The following is a 12,993-nucleotide window of genomic DNA, read 5'->3' on the forward strand; positions in this document are numbered from 1 at the left end:
CTGATGTAAAAAGGGCGTTTAAATACATTTTATTGTAAAATTCAATCAACTCAATCATCGCAATAAACACTATTTATGTTCACTATAACCCCAATATTGTCAACATACCAGCCTGAACATAGTATTTTTCAATTAGTGGTCTGTATATAATGTTTTTTTTTTAAAACACGTGTATATATACACATACACACACACATACACATAAATTCCTTCTTAAATGTTGGTTATAAACACCAATCTTTTGAATGAGTTATCAACCTCGCAATGTTTTGAAATACAGGCTTTTATTTTGAAGGTTCCTCATTACCATAGAAAAGTGACGTCATTAGTGCTGCTGGCAGAATAGTAGTCCAGGCGACGTACGTAGAGAATAAAAGATTGAACACCATGCCTTTTGACTTTACTCTTGATTCTTAGCAAAGGTGGGTGACTTTACTGGCTGGACAAATGGGTCAAATTCGATCAACTGCGATTCGTCCCAGAGGAACCCCAAACTGTTGAGGACTAATTTCTTCAGTACTCGAGAAGATTTGACACAACAGCGATTTTCGCTCATGCATGAGTATTTTGATGGAAGATTCCATATAATTTCTTATTCGACTCAAACAGGCCAGACGAACAAAAACCGTATAAGCTTTCCATTTCTATATGAGGAACATTTCAGTTTTGTGAAATGCCAGTAACCTAGGCAAAACCGGTTGATGTACTGCCCGGTACGAGGATAGAACTGTCGTCGTTTACCTTTACGAAAAATAAGGGAAAAAAGGCCACCAAGTTGAAGAATTAAGCTGTCAAAATCTCAAGAACAAGACTGAAGAATGGCAGCCAGTTTGTCAGCGGAGGAAGAACAGGTAATTTTGAAAACAATGCAAAATATTTGATCATCTATACCGCGGTAAGAAATCCTATTGTTGTGTGTCAAGTAAGTTGCATTCCAGGTAGCCTACCATAGCCAGAATCCGACTTTCGTTCATTTTTTTTCTCTCTAGTCTGAATGGTGTGGTACAGTATGCTAGCCCAATAATTGACTGTTAACTTAATACGAGCCTACCGTTACTGTAGCAGGCCATTGGATTCCATGAAAATACAACGCCACGCATTGGCGTGAGTAACCGGAAGTGTTGTCGAATCCAACGGTTTGCTTTAGCATTAGCTAGCCTAGAATGCATTGCTGAAGACAATTTTTAAGTTTTAATTCAAATCTAGCAGTATTTAATTGTTCTCAATGTATAATTAGGAGTACAGCGCCCTCTCCCATCCCTGGATTCAGGTACGTTTAACGAGCCATCACCCGCCGACTCCGCGGTGTCCTGATCACGGCACCCTGCAGTTCAGACCTTAAAGGGAAAATGTAATTACAACAGCCTTAATGTCTGACTCTGTAGGCTACCTACACCACTGCAAGTTATGCTATTAAATTGTTAAATTGTTGCGACGCAGGGATCCCAATTACAAACATTGTATACATTTATGGCACAGGCCTTTACATTGTCGCATACGTTGGCGATGCTTCTAACAGGACAATTCAAAATATTACAATGGATTGTTTATGATTTATTATAGCTAGTGAAAAACACAATTGAAACTTGATTTCCGCGAATGTAGACAGTCTATCAAATGCTATAGCATTACAAACGAACAGTATAAGGGGCGGCAGGTAGCCTAGTGGTTAGACTATTGGTCCAGTAACCGTAATGTTGCTAGTTCGAATCCCCGAGCTGAAAAGGTAAAACATCTTCGTTCTGCCCCTGAACAAGGCAGTTAGCCTACGAACAGTGGGTTGTCATTGTAAATAAGGATTTGTTCTTAAATGACTTGCCTAGTTAAATTAAATAAGGGCAAGAATCTCAAAAGCAATGGTTTGTGCACACACTTTATATTTGCATTGATGCACTTAGTCCTATGCCACACAACAATATGGCTAGTACAGGTCAATATATCCATGCCAAACTGGGTTTATAAGGCAGGGAACTGATTATATAATGATAGGCTATCTATTGCTAGAGTGGTATTTGTTCATATGATTAACATTTATCCACAGCATACAAATGAGCTGGTATGCTATAAAGGCTGATGTCCCTTTTTCCAGCCTGTTGCTAATGATGCCTTTTACACTTTCCAGGCCCTAATCCCATTTCCCATTCCCCGTGGCTCATCTGGCCGGCAGGCAGTAAGTCTTATCTGGGGACTTCATTTCCTCTGCGGGCCCAGCCATGGTGGAGGGCTGAACGCCTGTAGGCTGGGTTATTAGAACCTCGGTCTGGTTATGTCCGGTTGTAACAGGAGGCCTCTGGGGGCCTGCTAGTATGGTGGAACTTCACTTATAGGCAGCTGTTAAAAACATTTCCACTGGAGTGATGCTGCTGTTGTGGGGATACTTTGTGTGTGTATGTTGGGGGAGGGGGCAGGCAGTCAGTCGGCTCCCAGGAAGCCTAACAGGAAGAAAGAGCGAGTGGGGGATAGAAAGAATGACGCACGAGACTTCCTGTTAGGATCGACTTGTGCCAAATGGGACTGAACGGAATAGGATGGCACTCTCCACATATGGCTAATGTCTAAGTGCCTCAGCAATAATCATGTTACATATGAATCACCTTTAACATTTCTAAATTTAACAGCTCATACATTTGGCAAGACTATAAGTCCTGGCTGGTTTCTTTTAGATTCTGGCCTGTATATCCTAGTAGTGATGCACGGTATACCAACATTTCTGTAGTTCTTCAAAACGGTTTCTTGTGGCGTCTACTGATTTGAGAGGATCAAGTCTATCAGCACAGCTGATCCTTTTATAGTGCGAGTACACCGTTCATGCCGCCTCTTGCCTGCCTGTGCTGCTTACTCATTGCTAGCTGTAGCCTGCCATGAGGAACCACTGATCTCACTGGGAGTACTGCATCGCCACTTATGCTACACAGAAGTTAACACACTTGAATAATGCAACATGGCATGTAGAAATGTTGAAACTGTTAATTTCTGACTGTTCCCAAAACGATGTCGAGTACAGGTTAGAACACTGCATACAATGGGAAGAAGATACCGATGGCTTTCCTTGCTAGCTTTCAGCTGAAACCAACATCAATTCACTACTCTTGTACCTTGTTTGTGTATGTAAAGATGTGTTTTTGGGTGAACTTTCCCTTTAAAAACATCTGGGACATTTATAACACCTGCCTGGCTGTTTGTCAGTACCCTAGACAGTTTTTAGGCCCGTTTGAGTATTTAGATTTGTGGTTTTATATAAAAATGCTGAATTTTCTAAATGACTAAAAATGCATTTATGCCATTTTTTTTGGTCACATGCTTTGTAAACAACAGGTGGAGACTTAACAGTGAAATGCTTACTTACAGGCAATGTTCCCGCTAAGCTTTGTGTGTGCAGTATCCCTGAGACTGACATGCTGAAATATCAGCCCACTGAGAGAAGCAACAGATTGTACTTCAATCAACTTTTCTAGAACAGTGGTCACCAACCTGTTGCTCACGATCAACTGGTTGATCTCCAATGCATTCCTAGTTGATCGGCAAACATTTCTGTAAAAAATAATAATGGAAAAATGACGCTTTGAGTTCCTATTTTTTTTAAATTCTCTCTGGCTTTTGCGGAAGGCGCACCCGATTCATCTGCCTTGCACTCCAGGAACGCAAACTGTTGCCATTTTGAACCATTTAATGTGTCTGACGGTACAAACACTGCATTTCAGGTTGGCACAGAGATCCAATCAAGTACACTATAGGCCTACCACTGGCCAATCGGATGGCTCCGATGACCGTGTCTGCAGTAATGTAGCAGGCATAAAAGAAAGCTACAGCAAAGTTTATACTGAGATTTTTTACAACCATGACTAGACTGTCCATGAATACAGCAAAGAAATGTTTTTATGAGTGCGTTCAAGTTCTTACTCAGCGCTGTCAACACTGTGTTCAACACTTTTTTTTTTTTTTTAACTTTTTTTTTTATAAGCCATAAAATATATGTTCTTCCTATTTCCAGTCAGCACTACAGCAAGCACTGCAGCAATAATGAGTAGGAAAGTGTAACTACGGTGCATTCGGAAAGTATTCAGACACCTTTTTCTACAACTTTAATATCACATTTACATAAGTATTCAGGCCCTTTACTCGGTGCTTTGATGAAGCCCCCTTTGGGAGCGATCACATCCTCGAGTCTTCTTGGGTACGACGCTACAAGCTTGGCATGCCTGTATTTGGAGTTTTAACCATTTTTTACATTTACATTTTAAGTCATTTAGCAGACGCTCTTATCCAGAGCGACTTACAAATTGGACCATTCTTCTCTGCAGACCCTCTCAAGCTCTCAGGTTGGATGCGGAGTGTCACTATTTACAGGTCTCTCCAGAGACATCTGATTGGGCTCTGGCTGGGTCACTCAAGGACATTGAGACTTTTCCCGAAACCACGCCTGCGTTGTCTTGGCTGTGTGCTTAGGGTCGTTTTCCTTTTGGAAAGCCGATATGAGCAAGACCTTTTAAACAGGTGAACATTCCTCAAGGCTGTGGGGCTAGACTGATTACCAGGGCGTGTACTCAAAGCATGCACGGACCAACTGGCAAGTGTCGACCGATTATGATTTTTCAATGGAGATGGCGATTTATTGGAGGACCAAAAAAAGCCGATACTGATTAATCTGCATTATTTTTTTAGATGTATATTAATGATAATTACAACAATACTGTATTTTATCTTAATATAGTACATCAATAAAATCAATTTAGCCTCAAATAAATAATGAAACATTTTCAATTTGATTTAAATAATGCAAAAACAAAGTGTTGGAGAAAGTAAAAGTGCAATATGTGCCATGTAAAAAAAAAGCCAACGTTTAAGTTCCTTGCTCAGAACATGAGAACATATGAAAGCTGGTGGTTCTTTTTAACATGAGTCTTCAATATTCCCAGGTAAGATGTTTTAGGTTGTAGTTATTATAGGACTATTTCTCTCTCTACCATTTGTATTTCATTTACCTTTGACTATTGGATGTTCTAATAGGTAGTTGATAGGCTTGAAGTCATAAACAGTGCAATGCTTGAAGCACAGCGATGAGCTGCTGGCAAATGCAGGAAAGTGCTGTTTGAATGAATGCTTACGAGCCTGCTGCCTACCACTTCTACTAACATGGAGCATTGGTACATTGTGGGAGGCAATCCATCTGTCTAGAGACTTTACGGATAGCGGACGATTATTGGGTGAAATTATGATATTAAATTGACTATCTCTTGCTTATCTGAACACGTGGCCATTCTCATGCTGTATCATTATTGTCGCAATGTAAGAAATCAACATTTCGAAGCATATATATATATATATATATTTTTTTTTTTTGGGGGGTACTGCTGGATGGCAATTTTCATGCTGTAAAACAGTAGCTCTGAAGATTTACCACTATCAGATGGTTTTGTTCCCCCGCCCCCCAAAAAATCTGTATCGGACCCAGAACTTATCGGTCAGGCTCTAATATGAATTCGGTCACTGGTGGTCCGTATAGCTTTCAGACTTGGCCAGTCTCTCATGTCTACTTGCTTGATATTGATCTCCTCTGGCCCTTGTTACAGCATATAGCCAGTCACCCCTCTCCATGTGAACCAAGGAACTCACTGAATATGATCCTAACTACTACTGTCAGGTACAGTCAAGTTTCTGCGCTTTCATTTGTCTATCTTAGCTTTTTAAGGAGACTCAACAGACTGGGCAGAGTGTATGGGAAGGCTGTGACCTGTTCCTAGAGCAAGAAGTTATTTTTGATTTTCTGCAGATGGAGCGAGGATCCGTAAGAAAATGACTGTGAGGATGGACAGTTTTTGCTTTTATTGCAGCATGTGTAACCCAGCAGAACCACCATTTGAGGAACAACATACTGAATCCTCTACAATGTGTAAATATTTGCGTGTATCCTCTTGGTTCACAGAATTTGCCTGCGCCAAAACATTTCTTAGAAGTAGAACATTTTGGGTTGGTGACACACAGGGTCCATAGAATACTTTTTTTAGGAATCCATTCATGCACTTAGTTCACATTAATTAGAAAAGGTACCTGTCTTGACGTAACAGGTCAGTAATGGGTCCAACTCTTGGTGCATGTTCAAGTTTGAACTGTGAAGGTTTAATGAACTGTGAAGTTTTGATGAACCAGACAGTTATTCTAGAGGTAGGTTGCATTTAGAATAGTTTATCCATGCACAAACACCTGTTTTTAGTCCCTCAATAACATTGTAATTTAATGGGCCTATGGGTGAGTCTGAGAGCATATTCGGTGTCCTTGAGTATCTCAATTTGTAGTGGTCCTTTATTGAATCCTGGTTGTTGGGCTCTTTTGGATCATGATAATAGCATGCCTTCATCTTCTCTGGGAGTCCAGGGTTCCTGGTGGTATTTTGAGTAGAGCCAGACTGGTATTATTGGCCCATTTGTTGTCTTTTACCCGACTATCTATATATCTATAGTCGGGTAAAAGACAACAAATGGGCCAATAATACCAGTCTGGCTCTACTCAAAATACCACCAGGAGCCCTGGACTCCCAGAGAAGATGATCAGTTTTTATACAATTGATATTTATCTAGGAAGAAACAAAAAAAGATCATACTATTTAGAGCACTTTAAAATGTACTGATAATCTGATTTAGATATTGAGGCCCACCTCCTTTAAACACCACCTGCAACCAGAGGAAATGCTTTTTACGTGAGATTTCTAAAAGAGCCAGGCCAATATTGTGACATTCTTGGATTTACCAGTTAAACGAATCGACTGATGCACAGAAACAGAGATGAGAATGAAAGAACTACATGGTGAAAACACAATACAGCAACACTGTGCAATTTCTTTTTTCAACAATTACACGTTGGCTTTCTCCTTAGCTTTTAGCTGTTTTTATAGTGCAGGAGCCCTGACACTCACCAGTTTGTCTTCGAAAGCCTGGGCTTTGCAAGAGGAGGACGGTGGCATCCTGTCCTTTTTAGCTCTGCTCATCAGTAGCTTTTTGTATTCTTGAAGAGCCTGACTTGACTACCCCCTCTCACTGGCTGGAGAAGTGGAACTTTTGCTTTGAGCTTTCATTTCCCCCTCGGGCTTCTGTGACAGCTTGCTGGTGCTGCCTGGCTGGGCTCGTCAAAGAGAATGTCCGGAAGCCTTTAGGGAGGACATGGATGGACCGAGAGGGCGTGCACGGTTAGATTGGTCTCTTTTCTAGTTGAATCATGATATAATGGGGGTCTCTAGTGCCTTTTCACACTACTGTAGGTTTTACTACTGATTTTGTTTATTTGTATCTTCATTAGATTTTGCAGCTACTCTTCCTTGAGTCCTCAAAAAACACTGATAGTCCCACAAAGGTAAAATACAACAATATACAAACAATACATCATAGAAAATACAGAACAGAATGAATATATATATAGTGTTATGAAACCCTTTTTGTCCAAATGTGTTTCTTTTGAATATTTTAGTGAATGGATAATGGGGAAGTTTAAAGCTATGAATTAGCTCCTTCAGGCCTGGTGTTTAGAGGGAAAGATGGCATGATATGAGGGACAGGAAGTTAATGGTCCACCTTGACGATTGCCCCGTCAGCTCCAATAGCACATAACATTAGCTATCTTTCATAGCATTCTTCTATAAAACATTTATGCACATCACTTTTTCTCTTTTAAAAACATTTGATTCAAATCTCTACTCAACCTTGTAGTTCATAAAGAACACTTAGATAACTGAGCAGAGTGCTGAAATGGAATTGTGTTCAGTTATGTGTTTGGTAAATCAACAAGGGAGGGGAGGGAGGACAGTCCCAGGCAGTGTTCATGTATCTAAAGTACATTTTGCTTAACCATCTTGGTGGCCAAGGCGTCTGTGTTTGGTGTGCCCACATGGGTGTGCGTGCCCACATGGGTGTGCGTGAAATCTATATCCACAGGGCTCTACAGTGCAACCATTTTACTTGCATATAGCCTAAATGTTTTGCTGTGTGACCTGGAATTTTGCGCCTAGACAAATTTGATAGATTCCAGCTTTATTACCCCATATTTTTAATTGTGCTCCCAATTTCTTTGTGCTTACATTTTTCAATTTAGGTGCACACATTCTCCTTGTTTAAAATGTTTTTTAAAGTTGGCCCCTGTTGGTTCGACCTGGGTGGGGGGTGCTCCCTACCTGGCCATGGACCCCTAGTACCCCCCTGAAACCATTTTGAGGCATATTAAAAATACGCTCCTGGTAACCCGTTCAATTGCCAGGTGCACAGATGTCCATTTGCAATGTCTTACAATGGACATTTACCAACACGAATTGGACATGCTCTAATATACTGTAGAAATGCTCAATTGACTTGGCTCGTTGAACTCGGGATGGCCGAGCAGTGATAGTGGTTCCTGTCCATCGCTCGTCTCCATCGCTCATGTTGATTTCAGCCTGTCCATTTGGTGATGGTATATACATTGGAAATGTACACTGTCCATTTGCAATATAAAGTGTACAATGCCAATATATTATACTGTCATCAAGTCAGTCAATAAGATATCATATTGACACAACTCACTTTGTCCAACTCTTTTAATAGCCAGGATTCACATATTTCAGAGCTGGCCCACAATTCATAATGCCTTCTGTTGAAACCATAAACTTTCAAAAACATGGTTATATTTGTGCTGTGAGTCCTGTTCTGACAATGTGTAGACCTAGCTGAGGCGACCATGAGTTTCGGCTCGATTTAAGGTCGTTCAGCAACGACTGCGTTGCTACGGGGTCCATGAAAGAGCTAACGGACAAACTTAAGGCTCTGTCTGTATGGGCCAAGATGGTTTCAATGCACCTAGTCTTGTGATTTTGGAACTTTTTAAAAATGTTGTCATTTTCAAAGTTCAAAATTAATTGAAGTTATTATAAATGGACGAGGCTGTTTCTCGGCCTGAGAACGTAGAGCCACAACTCACCGACTTAAGCTCTAGAATCAAATCAAATGTATTTATATAGCCCTCCTTACATCAGCTGATAACTCAAAGTGCTGTACAGAAACCCAGCCTAAAACTTCAATCAGCAAGCAATGCAGGTGTAGAAGCACGGTGGCTAGGAAAAACTCCCTAGAAATGCCAAAACCAAGAGGAACCAGGCTATGAGGGGTGGCCAGTCCTCTTCTGGCTGTGCTGGGTGGAGATTATAACAGCCCATGGCCAAGATGTTCAAATGTTCATAAATGACCAGCATGGTCAAATAATAATCACAGTAGTTGAGGGTGCAGCAAGTCAGCACCTCAGGTGTAAATGTCAGTTGGCTTTTCATAGCCGATCATTAGAAGTATCTCTACCGCTCCTGCTGTCTCTAGAAAGTTTAAAACAGCAGGTCTGGGACAGGTAGCATGTCCTGTGAACAGGTCGGGGTTCCTTAGCCGCAGGCAGAACAGTTGAAACTGGAGCAGCAGCACGACCAGGTGGACTGGGGACAACAAGGAGTCATCATGCCAGGTGGTCCTAGGGCTCAGATCCTCAGAGAGAAAGAGAATTAGAGAGCATACTTAAATTCACATATTCACACAGGACACCAGATAAGACAGGAGAAGTACTCCAGATATAACAAACTGACCCTAGCCCCCCGACACAAACTACTGCAGCATAAATACTGGAGGCTGAGACAGGAGGGGTCAGGAGACACTGTGGCCCCATCCGAGGACACTCCCGGACAGCGCCAAACAGGAAGGATATAACCCCACCCACTTTGCCAAAACATAGCCCCCACACCACTAGAGGGATATCTATAACCACCAACTAACCATCCTGAGACGAGGCCGAGTATAGCCCACAAAGATCTCCGCCACGGCACAACCCAAGGGGGGGCGCCAACCCGGACAGGAAGATCAAGTCAGTGACACACCCCCCTAGGGACGGCATGAAAGAGCACCAGTAAGCCAGTGACTCAGCCCCTGTAATAGGGTTAGAGGCAGAGAATCCCAGTGGAGAGTGGGGAACCGGCCAGGCAGAGACGGCAAGGGCGGTTCGTTGCTCCAGAGCCTTTCCGTTCACCTTCACACTCCTGGGCCAGACTACACTCAATTATATGACCCCCTGAGTCTTCAGTGAAGACTTAAAGATTGAGACCGAGTCTGCGTCTCTCACATGGGTAGGCAGACCATTCCATAAAAATGGAGCTGTATAGGAGAAAGCCCTGCCTCCAGCTGTTTGCTTAGAAATTCTAGGGACAATTAGGAGGCCTGCGTCTTGTGACCGTAGCGTACGGCAGGACCAAATCGGAAAGATGGGTAGGAGCAAGCCCATGTAATGCTTTGTAGGTTAGCAGTAAACCCTTGTAATCAGCCCTCACCTTAACTTCTTGACGCTACCCATCCCTTAAGCGGGATAATTGTCACCAGCAACCGCTGAATAGCATAGCACCACAGTCATATAATATTACTAAAAATATTCATATTCATGAAATCACAAACACAGAACACAGTTTAGCCTTTTGTTAATCCACCTGTCTCAGATTTTAAAATTATGCTTTACAGTGATGGCAATCCAAGCGTTTAAGTTTATCGATCGCATGACAACATTAAGTACACTTAGCATCAGGTAGCTTGGTCACAAATCAGAAGAGCAATCAAATTAATCGTTTACCTTTGATCTTTGGATGTTTTCACTCATGAGACTCCCAGTTACACAACAAATCTTCCTTTTGTTCCATAAAGATTATATTTTTATATCCAAAATATCTCTGTTTGTTTGTTGCGTTATGTTCAGAAATCCACAGGAAAGAGCAGTCACGACAACGCAGACAAATTCCAAATAATATCCGTAATGTCCACAAACATGTCAAAGTTTTTTATAATCAATCCTCAGGTTGTTATTAAAATATATATAATCGATAATATATTAACTGCAAATGTCTTTATCAGTAGGAGAGGGAAAACAATAGCTGTCCAAACACTGTTGCGCGAGCAACACTCATGTGACCGACCACCTGACGCGATGTTATCTTTCTGGCTCATTTTTCAAAATAAAAGCCTGAAACTGTCAAACTGACACCTTGAGCAAGCGATAGGAAAACGAATCTGGTTGATATCCCTTTAAATGGAGCAAAGGGAGGCTATGGAACATGGCGTTTTCAAAATAAAGCAACTTCCTGGTTTGATTTTTCTCAGGGTTTCGCCTGCAATATCAGTTCTGTTATACTCAGACAATATTTTGACAGTTTTGGAAACTTTAGTTTTCTATCCTAATCTGTCAATTATATGCATATTCTAGCATCTGGTCCTGAGAAATAGGATGTTTATTTTGGGAATGTTATTTTTCCAAACAACCTCCTGAAGCTAGGGGGCACTATTGTTAACAGGAAGCCAGTGTAGGGAGGCTAGCACTAGAGTAATATAATCAATTTTTGGGGTTCTAGTCAGGATTCTAGCAGCGGTGTTTAGCACTAACTGAAGTTTTAGTGCTTTAGCCAGAAAGTAGAGCATTGCAGTAGTCTAACCTAGAAGTGACAAAAGAATAGATTAATTTTTCTGCTTCATTTTTGGACAAAGTTTCTGACTTTTGCAATGTTACATAGATGGAAAAAAAGCTGTCCTTGAAACAGTCTTGATATGTTCGTCAAAAGAGATCAGGGTCCAGAGTAACGCTGAGGTCCTTCACAGTTTTATCTGAGACGACCGTACAACCAAGATTAATTGTCAGATTCAACAGAAGATCTCTGTTTCTTGGGACCTAAAACAAGCATCTCTGTTATGTCTGAGTTTAAAAGTAGAACGTTTGCAGCCATCCACTTCCTTATGTCTGAAACACAGGCTTCTAGCGAGGGCAATTTTGGGCCTTCACCATGTTTCATTGAAATGTACAGCTGTGTGTCATCCGCATAGCATGTTTTCGAATGACATCCCCAAGTGGTAAAATATATAGTGAAAACAAGTGGTCCTAAAACGGAACCTTGGGGAACTCCGAAATTTACAGTTGATTTGTCAGAGGATAAAACATTCGGAGACAAACTGATATCTTTCCGACAGATAAGATCTAAACCAGGCCAGAACATGTCCGTGTTGACCAATTTGGGTTTCCAATCTCTCCAAAAGAATGTGGTGATCGACGGTATCAAAAGCAGCACTAAGGTCTAGGAGCACGAGGACGGATGCAGTGCCTCTGTCTGACGCCATTTTAAAGGTCATTTACCAAGTCGATGTCTACTGTAATGGCATTGAATAGAAAACTACAACAACAAAAAATCCTACTTCCTGAATGGGTTTTTCTCAGGTTTTCGCCTGCCAAATCAGTTCTGTTATACTCACAGACATTATTTTAGCAGTTTTGAAACATTAGTGTTTTCTATCCAAATATACTAATTATATGCATATCTTCTGGTCCTGAGTAGAAGGCGGTTTAATTTGGGTATGCATTTCATCCAAAATTCCAAATTCTGCCCCCTACCCTAGAGAAGTTGAGGGTTAATTCCACACTTATCAGGAGGACCTTAGCAACATTCCTGTGGATGCATTGTGCTTCTAACCTTAACGGTTCTGTTGCTGTCACCCAAAAGCACCTCAAATTTAGGTCGTGATTCATTCCGGGCCTACTTTTGCACGGCCGCTGCAGTCAAACTAAGCGAGCTACATTCAAGTGGGGCATCAGGCCATCAGTCAATAAGATATCATTCTGACGCCTCGTTTAGAACTCATTTAGAAGCCAACTATCACATTTCAGAGCCGGCCCAAAGTTCACAGCACCTTCTGTTAAAACCATTAAAAAAACAGAACGTAACTACGTGTTATCTGCAGGTCCAGTTCTGACATTGTGTAGGCCTAGCTGAAGCGACTCCTGAGTTCGGAGACCGAGCAGCGACCTTAATTAGTGCTGAAAATGCACTTTTTCCGGTTGTTGTAACAGGATCCCTGAAATGGCTATCGGACAAACTTTAGGGTCCGTCTCTGGGTCGAGGCGGTTTCAATGCACCTGGTCTTGTGATTTCTGGGACTTTTCTAAGTGTTGTCATTTTCGCACCGTTCAAAATTA

The 12,993-nt window shown here is 41.5% G+C and overlaps 1 protein-coding gene across 1 annotated transcript in view; it reads left to right on the forward strand.

Annotated features, from left to right (window-relative positions):
- Window positions 1-334: 334 nt before the first annotated feature.
- ptpn9a (protein tyrosine phosphatase non-receptor type 9a) overlaps window positions 335-12,993 on the forward strand; it is a 41,593-nt gene continuing 28,934 nt past the window's right edge. Inside the window, exon 1 of the mRNA XM_035790472.2 lies at window positions 335-851. Within this exon, the coding sequence (XP_035646365.1) occupies window positions 819-851 (33 nt within the window). The 5' untranslated portion in view covers window positions 335-818. The remainder of the gene's footprint in view (window positions 852-12,993) is intronic.

Source organism: Oncorhynchus keta, chromosome 17 (genome assembly GCF_023373465.1).
Source record: "Oncorhynchus keta strain PuntledgeMale-10-30-2019 chromosome 17, Oket_V2, whole genome shotgun sequence".
NCBI classification, from domain to species: Eukaryota; Metazoa; Chordata; class Actinopteri; order Salmoniformes; family Salmonidae; genus Oncorhynchus; species Oncorhynchus keta.